Here is a 9,385-nt window from a genome sequence, read left to right as displayed (position 1 = left end):
ACACGATAAACAATAATTAGTTTATTTGATTTTGGTTGTGTAAGTTTTTTTTTTACTAAATCGACTGGTTTTATTAAAATAATAAGAACTGTAAAAAGAACAAATGATCTCCTGCAACTTGGACTTGGGTCTAAACAAAGCAAGTCCAATAAGCTAAAAAACCTAAATAAAGCAAAACAAAACTGCCCATAAATAAAATAAACTGAACAGAAATTGGAAACCTACTCCTTTTAATCCCGATCGACATCAATAGCTGCCCTCTTAATGTCTTCTCCTATCATCTGAACCATCACAACTGTTTGAAATAGTAGAGTGATCAAATCTCCTTAAATATTTTATCTTCTCCTACAAGTTCTCAAAAAAAGTCATTTCTTATTCTTCAATCTGGAGCTCTCGACTTTAGCCTCTCCACTTCTATTTGAACCCAGCTTGAGACGCCTGCCTCTAGGTAATGATTTTCATTTTCTTTCAATGTTTTTCTAGCGGTAAAGTGAGCAAAGAGATTTTCTGATTTTGGGATGAAAAGAAACCCCAAGTCTTGAAAGTGTATTTTTAAGAGTTGGATATCTCTGATGAGTGCTCCAATGACCGATCTATCATAATCTGCACTTTGACATTTCTTGATAACTGTTTTAGAATCACCCAGAATCATGCATGCATTAAAACCCATGGAACTACCTAATCTTATTGCATCTAGTCCTGCAAAAGCCTCCGTCGTAAACGGTGATGCAACGTCAGAGTGAAGTACCTATTTAGAAGCCAAGATTTCCCTATCCATCGCACGTACAATCAAACCCGAAGCCGATCTAAAAAGCTTTTGGTCGGAAGCCGCATCAAAGTAGATGGCTGGACACATTCTTTATTCATCATGGTTGAGATCTATGTCAGAATCAAAGCTAAGTATTTTCTCATTTAAACCTTTCAACTCCGAAACGTAACTAATTATGTGATTAGAAATATCTGAACTTGTTGTGTTTCGATTTTCATAAAGGAGCTTATTTTTACTTGTCCAGATGATCCATAATCCACAGCAAAAAAGACGACACTGTTCGCTTGTTCCCCGGTTGAAAACCCAAGTAAGCCATTCCCAAATTTCCTGATTGTTACAATTAAGCACCCAAGAAAATTGTAAATTTCTCCATACTTCCTCCGTTGTAGGACATTGCCGAAAAATGTGAATACTGTCTTCTTCATTCTGATGACACCTGGGGCATTGAGTCTCCACAGCAACTCGTTTTATCTTAAGATTAGCAAGAGTAGGGATGTAGTTCCAGGAAATTTTCCAGACTATAATTTTGAGTTTTGAAGGAACATGTAGGTTCCATAGTTTTCTGTAGAAAGTTTTAATCTCGGCCTGTAAATTATTATTACTAGGAACCAGTGTAGCCCTTTGTAATAGTTTGTAGGCACTTCTAACGGAGAAATTACCAGATGGTTCCCCTCCCCATACTTGGAAATAGTCGTGCACAGCCCTTGGCAATAGAATCTGCATGATTTTTTTAACAATCTCTGTGTGAAAGGTATTAACCAATAACTTTGTTTTCCATGATCTACTCTTTTCATCAATCAAATCTGAAACAAACTCAATATTAACATTGCTTATTTGATTCTGCAATCTATTTTCCTCAACATTCGGTATCCAGATGTCAGACCAGATAGAAATGCGATCTCCCTTCCCGACTCTCCAGCACAATCCTTTCTCCAAAAGTCCTTTAGTTGCCCACACACTTTTCCAGGTAAGTAAAGGTGAATTTCCTAATTTCGCTTTTAAAAAATTAGAGGACAGATAGTATTTCGCTTTTAAAACTCGAGTTAACAAGGAACAATGATAATTAATCAAACACCAACCCTTTTTAGCTAGTAATGCAACGTTAAATTTATCAAGTTTTCGAAAGCCAATACCTCCTTCATCTTTTAATGCACACATATCCTTCCAAGCACACCAATGAATGCCTTTTTTACCTCGATTTTTCTGCCACCAAAATTTTGCTATTATACCTTCTAATTCAGAACAAAGGGTTTTTGGAAGTAAAAAACACGCCATTGAGTAGGTTGGAATGGATTGGAGAACTGTCTTAATAAAAACCTCATTTCCTCCTTGCGAAAGATGCTTTATACTCCAATTATCAATTCGTTGTAGTAATCTATCCTTTAAGCTTTGAAAAGACTCTTTCTTCTTTCTCCCCACTAAATTAGGTAAACCCAGATATCTCTCTGGATTATTTGAGCTGCGTACTCCGAGCACCCTAGTAACAACTCTTTTCTCTCCCTCTTGCGTATTGGAACTGAAGAAAATAGTCGATTTAGCATAATTAACACTCTGACCAGAACATTTCTCATACTCATGTAGAATCTGTTTCAGATAAACTGCTCTTCTTTCAGTGGCCTCTCCAAACAAAATACAGTTGTTTACAAATAATAAATATGAGATCTGTGGTCCATTTCTGCTCGCCTTCACCCCTCTATTAAACTTTTTTTTTCATTGCTGACCTTATAAGGCTAGATAATCCTTCCCCACAAAATAGAAACAAAAAAGGACTTAAAGGATCGCCCTGTCTAAGATCTCTAGAAGGGGTAAAGTATTGACCAGTAAAACCATTAAAAACTACGGAGTATGATACTGTCGTTACGCACTTCATTAATGAATCCACCCAATCTGAATCAAAACCCATTTTCTTCATCACTCCTTCTACAAACTTCCACTCAACCCTGTCGTATATTTTACTCATATCTAGTTTAACTGCCATAAGCCCTTTCTTCCCCACCCTTTTTTGCTTTAAAGTATGAAGTAGTTCATAAGCTAATAAAACATTATCAGAAATCCAAGCACGAATGCACTCTATGCCAAATCGATACATTTGTCTATAACTGATCGGAGCCGATTAGCAATGACTTTGGCTATCAATTTATATAGCACATTGCACAAATTGATGGGTTTGAATTGAGTGATACTCAAAGGATTTGAAATTTTCGGAATTAACACAATATTAGTTTTATTTATTACGTTTAGATTCGTACCTTCATTTAGAAAATTAAGGCGGAATGATGTAGTATCTTCTCCAATGATTGACCAACACTTTTGATAAAAGAGAGCAGAAAATCCATCATCTTCAGGTACTTTTGTCGGACCCATTTCTTTCAGTGCCTCCCATATCTCCTCTTTTGTATATCTCTCCTTAAGTTTAGAACTATCTTCATCAAAAATACATTGATCAATACCCGATAAAATATGATTATAATTTCCTCTTCTTCCAGCTGAAAATAGATTTTGGAAATACGTTCTAGCAACCTCTTTCATTTTTTCGATTTAATCCATCTCCCCGCCCTCATCAGATTGTAATTTACGAATAAAGTTCTTCTTTTGTCTCTGTGTCGCTTGTTTATGGAAAAAAACAGTACTTCTATCACCTAATTTAAGCCAATTAACTCTCACCCTTTGTTCTCAATAACGTTCATCTTTCTCAATCTCAAAATTAAGTTCTACTTTTGTGTCAATAAGCTCTGCAAGATTTTCATCAGTTCTATCATCTTCCAGTAATTTTATTAATTTTGATGTTAACAGCTCATTATTTACTTTCCTGCAGTAAAGAATTTTATTAGCCCATTCTTGTAACCCTCTTTTGACACATTCCAGCTTGTTCAAAAAATTCCTTGTTGACTTTTTCCAAATGTTCCTAACCTCTCCAAAAAATGTTTCTTCCATGACCCACCATGCTTCAAATTTAAAACTTCTATTAAAGCAACTCTTTTCTTCCCATTTTGTAGTAAGGAGTAGTGGACAATGATCAGAAAAAGAATGAGGTAAATGCTGAATTTGAGACTCTGGAAATAGAGACAACCAACCATCAGTGGCCACACCCCTATCAAGACGTTCTTGAATATTTGTCTCTGGTAGATTTCCTCTTTCCCACGTGAACCAGTTCCCACAAAACCCCACATCCACTAAATTGCAATCTTCCAACACTTTTCGAAAAGCTTCCATTCTACCCTCCTCACGAGTTAAACCACCCTTTTTTCAAATCCATAGAGAATTTCATTGTAGTCCCCGCAAACCATCCATGGCATATCCCCATCAGTACGTAATTGTCTTAAAAGATTCCATATTTCATCCCTATCTTGTTGATAAGGAGAACCGTAAAAACCAGTAAATCTCCACTTATAACCTTCATCTATTTTGTAACACCCCAATCCCGTGACCGTTACCGGAAATCGAATACGAGGTGTTACCGAGCTTACTTCATTTATTTCCCCCTATTTTTTTTTGTTCCAGGCAAGCTGGCTAACTGTATCGTAGTCGCTTTAAAAATCATATCTTGAGTTCTGGAACTCGAAATCCAATTATGTAAATTTTCTCCGAAACTAGACTCATATATCTATATGGGGGAATTTTTTTAGAATTTTTAGTTGGGCCAATTAGTACAGTTTATTCATTAAAGTCTCCCCTGTTTCAAGGTTCGACTACACTGACCTCTGTACCTTACGATTTAAATATCTCCCTGTAAAGGGCTTCAATGCCTATGCAGTTTGTCTCTAATGAAACTAGACTCGATAAAAAATCTGTACATATAAGGCACGACCTCTAATTATCTCGATAAAATTTACGGTGAATTTTCTAAGTCGAAACAGGGGATCCAGAAATCGCTCTAGCCCTATTTCACAAGAATTTAATTATCTCCTAACATACAACTCATATGGTAGTTTCTTTTCTTCCATATGGAAATAGACTCATCAAGCTTCAATTACATAATTTATTCATTATTTAATTCCATTTATACTATTTTTAGTGATTTTTCAATCTCACATCACTGCTGCTGTCAGCATCTGTTACTAAAGCAAACTATGCCTATTTCATGATTTTTCCTTGATCTAACTAATAATTCATCATACATATTACAAATTATGACCATGACTAGCCATGCCAAAGGTTAATCATCACCGAGCATCTCCCTACTACACTATTACCAAATCATGAATTTAACACGAAAATAATCAGCCATGACATATGGCATAATAATCGAGTAGGCCTCAACCAATACTCAACCAAAACCGAATTACCAAGACTTGTGTCCAAACATCATAGAACCAAATCCAACCGAACATTATGCCATTTTCGCATGGCTAAAGTTTACATACCAAATTTCAACAAAACATAATAGCTTATACATGCCGAAATGTTCTCCTAGACCAACTAAAAGAAGATACCAAAAGTTGCTAGCGGTGTGATGACTTGATGACGGTCCCGAGTGCATAAAAAGTCGAGTCCAAGAAACCTAAAATAGGAGACAATCAAACACCGAATGAGTATATAACTCAGTAAGTCATAAGCATTACACTACCATCCATTAATAAAATTTTCACAAGAGGAAACAACGAAATGAGGCTAAGTACTCCATCCATACCGAACTATGCCATAGTTTCTTAGACCTTACGATTCAATCTCATTCCAAGTCCTACATTGACATTTCATACGCTATTCAATAGAGTAATTGAGGCATTTCCATACATCATTTTGTTTTCGTTACAATCATACAACTAAACGAACTTTCACCTATTCCACGATGAACTTTATGTACGTGACTTCAATTATAATCATCACATAGGTTCAAAACTTACCACGCTCAACTCCAAATATAAACATAGCACCTATTAGCCATGAACTCAAGGTACTTACCCTTTCCACTGTCCAAAATTGACTCGGTAAGGTCGCACCCTTAATGTAAATAATCTATAGAAAATACATAGTGGGTTCGCACACATAGTGCTTAATAATCAGCCGCGCACACTTAGTGCCATATACTTTAAACTCGCACGCTTAGTGCCATGCATTTTAAGCTCGCACACTTAGTGCCATGCATTTCAAGCTCGCACACTCAGTGCCAATCTCTCAACCGTGAACATTTATTGCCCGCACACTTAGTGCCGAAAACCAGCCACTCTATACGCTTCACTTCTTTTTTTTACATTCGACAATTTCATCTCTACGTACATATAATTTGTATACATTTCACCTCATTAAACACAATTGCATAGGTATTACGATCGTTTAAATCAATACCAAATATATGCTTAATGACTTACCTTGTGTTGGGTAGAACGGTTCCAACTCGGCTATTCGATTGCTTTCTCCTTTCCTTTATCCGATTTAGTTCCCCTTTGCTCTTGAGCTTAATTTAACAATTAAATTGATTTAATCATTTTGAATATCAAAGAGAAATTCAAGGTACTCAACCCTTATTTTTAATAATAAGACCAACCATACACCTATAATAACATCCAATTCATTAATTATTTTAGCACACGCATGGCACATAAGGTTAACTAAAGCTATATTCACTTATAAGATAGCACCTTTAATGAGCTCATACCATGACTATACCTAACCGAATTCAAATAGAGAATTTAGTACAATTAAACATTCTTACTAATGTATAATTCTAGCATGCTTTAATATTTTATACACCTCATTCGGCCCTAACCATTCACTTAACTTATATGTACAAATTCCATCTCAAAATTAAGAGTTGCAACTACAATTAGGTTACAACAATGCCCATCAATGACCGAATGCTTAAGCACAACTATACTAAAAATTTATCCAACATCATTTTAATTTGCCCTTCACTATTTTTTTTGTAATCATCAAATACAAAGTGATTTACATATATATATTAAACCAACCTTGCTAGCACACAATATTCCTTAACCGAATGTCATAAACCCAAGCCACACATTTTGTTCATTAAAACCCTTCAATGACCACATTCGGTACCCCCTTATGAACAAACCAATTTCAACCTTCAAGAAAAAGTATATGTACCAAGAGCTTCAAACTACTTGGCGAATATCAAACCTCCAAACAACCAAACTTAATCCATGGAATGAGTAGAACTTGAACTAATCACCTTATTTATACCTAAATTTCCAAGAATTTCAAAGTGCTTACCTCTTCCTAAGCATCATCCAAGCGAATCATGAACAAAAGAATTCCTTTCTTCTTCCTCCCTCAAGTCACGGCAATGGAGAAGAAAGATGAGCATTCCTTCATTTTTTCATTTTACCTTCTTTTACTAACAATATTTTATCTCCAATAACCCAATTTCTTATTATAATATCTAATTAACATATATATTGCCCATCAACAATCCATCTTGGCCGCCACTACAAAGGAATTGGGGAATTTGACATGCAAGTCCACCATTGTGTCATCATGCATTAACAAGCTATTTAAAATTAGCCTATCATATTTCACCATGTCTCATATTGATCCCTATTTAATAATTTCTCATGCAATTGGCAAAATTAGAGAATGAAACTTCCACATACTCATGTACACACATAATAAGCATAGAATATAGCAATTAATTATTTTTATGACTCGATTTTGTGGTCCCGAAACCACTTTCCGACTAGGGTCACATTAGGGCTGTCACATATTTCCTCTATGACCATGTCAATATGCCTTTTCGAAAAACGTTGGAGCACGACATTTGTGTCCCTATTCCATGCCAAACATAAACCTCCTCTAGAACCCATTGCTTCTACATCAATACCATTGATAAAACCACAACTTCTTCTGACTCTTTCCATATGACTTTTATCAATTTTTGTCTCCATAAAGAAGACCATTTGGGGATTATGTACCTTTAACGTATGCCAAAGTCTTCGAACTATTCGTGAGTTCCCCAAACCATGGACATTCCAACTCAGGATTTTCATTGCGTTTGGTCGGCTTGCCTCTTGGCAGCCTTCGATAATAAATTATTTGTTTCCACCATTCTCCTATTCCTTCCCTCAACTATGTTAATCTCTTCCCTGATTATAGAATCTTCAATCTCTTTTCTAGACCTCTTTTTTCCTTCCTCTCCAATTAGCACTCCATCTTTCAGATCGTGTTCCATGGTAGTATGAAAAAGTTCCGCATTCACGTTTCCCCTTCGTTGACATGAGTTCAACCTTCCTCTCTTCAAATTATTACCCGATACTGGATCTATATTACTCCTGTTTTCCATATTTTTTCCACAAACCCCCAAATTATTCCCTAAAACATGACTTTTTCCACGGTTTGCATCCCATACATCATCTCCTTCCTCTCGTAACCAAACACTATTCATGGCTATAGCTCTCCGAGATTGAGCACGCAGAGATAGATCCCACCCCAATTCTGCGTATTCCACTCCCATTGCCTTTTTGCTTCGCAAAAAGAATCACTATGACCCAAGCGACCACAATAAAAATAGAAAAGAGACAACCTTTCATATTTAAATCGGACATATGAACAAATTCCATGAAACATAAGCTGCTTCTTCCTCTTCGAAGGTCGTCGAATATCGATCTGGACTCTTATCCTCATATAATTACGATTTTCTTTTTCCAAATTAGAGCCATCATACTCAATAATTTTTCCAATAAAATTACCCAACTGCACCACTAGATTTTCAGAAAAGAACCCAATTGGGATGTCATGAATCTGAACCCAAAAGGGTGTAAAAATTAAAGGAACTCTCAATGGATCCTCTCCCCACTTAAGTTTGTATATCACCAATAAATGATTATTAAAAGTCCAAGGTGAACCCTTTAAAACCCTCTCCATGTCCAAAATATGGAAAAATTGAAATAAGTACCTTTTTTCTCCTAGATCTTGAATTTGAACAACCCCGAACAGGATGCCATAAATTAGCCATTGTGCTTTTCATTGCTGGGAAGTGAATAATACTAGCTGTGAGAAAACACCCCACTAAACAAAACGTTTCCACCTCCCTCTCTGAGTTTGACTCGACTTGAACTTGTAGAATCTCATCTTCCTCCTCATTAATTGATAAACCAACAAATTTTGACTCCATGAGTAAGATCAATGCATAAACGAGAATTCCAAAATTATTAAAAGAGATCAAAGGAATATTTCTAAATCGCCGTCAAAGGAACACAAACAAAATTTTTTCAAAAAGAACAATAAAACCTAATTCCTGCCAGAGAGAGCAGACAGAGACGTACTAGGGTAGTAGACGTTGATTGTAAGTTAAAAGTTATAATTTATATCGGTCCAATTAAAATTTTTAATTAAAGTTTAAGTATTTTATTTTTGTATTATATTAGTATTTTATTTATAAATGAAAAGATTATCATTCTTTTAATTTTAGAAAGTAACAAATTAATTATTGATTTTAACGGTTTTGAAGTTACGATTTTAAAAGAAATGAATAAAAAGAATATGAGTTAACATCTCGATTATTAAATCAATTATGAGAGTTTAAATTCCAAAAATTTAATAGATTTATACATTTTCCTCCTCTAAATTCATTTGTCCAAATGTGATAATCTTTGCTTGTTTGAAATTAATTATTCTATTTATAATGGTACCTTTTAATCTTAATTCTTAGTGTAATGA

The 9,385-nt window shown here is 35.2% G+C and overlaps 2 protein-coding genes across 2 annotated transcripts; both read right to left on the bottom strand.

Moving 5' to 3' along the window:
• Positions 1 to 379: 379 nt before the first annotated feature.
• On the bottom strand, positions 380 to 3,298 carry LOC108468247 (uncharacterized). The gene is made up of 7 exons (XM_017769140.1): positions 3,019 to 3,298; positions 2,491 to 2,800; positions 2,087 to 2,285; positions 1,903 to 1,972; positions 1,206 to 1,755; positions 1,006 to 1,096; positions 380 to 748 (listed from the first exon to the last, which is right to left on the bottom strand). The coding sequence occupies exons 1-7, from the start codon at positions 3,296 to 3,298 to the stop codon at positions 380 to 382; spliced, it is 1,869 nt and encodes a 622-aa protein (XP_017624629.1).
• Positions 3,299 to 3,442: 144 nt separating this feature from the next.
• Positions 3,443 to 3,982, bottom strand: LOC108468248 (uncharacterized). The gene has a single exon (XM_017769141.1). The coding sequence runs from the start codon at positions 3,980 to 3,982 to the stop codon at positions 3,443 to 3,445; it is 540 nt and encodes a 179-aa protein (XP_017624630.1).
• Positions 3,983 to 9,385: the final 5,403 nt, after the last annotated feature.

Source organism: Gossypium arboreum, chromosome 8 (assembly GCF_025698485.1).
Source record: "Gossypium arboreum isolate Shixiya-1 chromosome 8, ASM2569848v2, whole genome shotgun sequence".
Taxonomy (NCBI): domain Eukaryota; kingdom Viridiplantae; phylum Streptophyta; class Magnoliopsida; order Malvales; family Malvaceae; genus Gossypium; species Gossypium arboreum.
This window is presented reverse-complemented; position numbering and strand designations above follow the sequence as displayed.

Bases quoted from the DNA above. Each gene is read 5' to 3' on its own strand.
- LOC108468247 (XM_017769140.1), bottom strand. From the start codon at position 3,298: ATGAAAGAGGTTGCTAGAACGTATTTCCAAAATCTATTTTCAGCTGGA. The intron at 2,801-3,018 runs GTACGAATCTAA...ATGTTTTATTAG, and splicing joins CCTTAATTTTCTAAATGAAG to CTTATGAACTACTTCATACT. The intron at 749-1,005 runs GTAAAAATAAGC...GCTTCTAAATAG, and splicing joins ATTATGGATCATCTGGACAA to GTACTTCACTCTGACGTTGC.
- LOC108468248 (XM_017769141.1), bottom strand. From the start codon at position 3,982: ATGGAAGCTTTTCGAAAAGTGTTGGAAGATTGCAATTTAGTGGATGTG.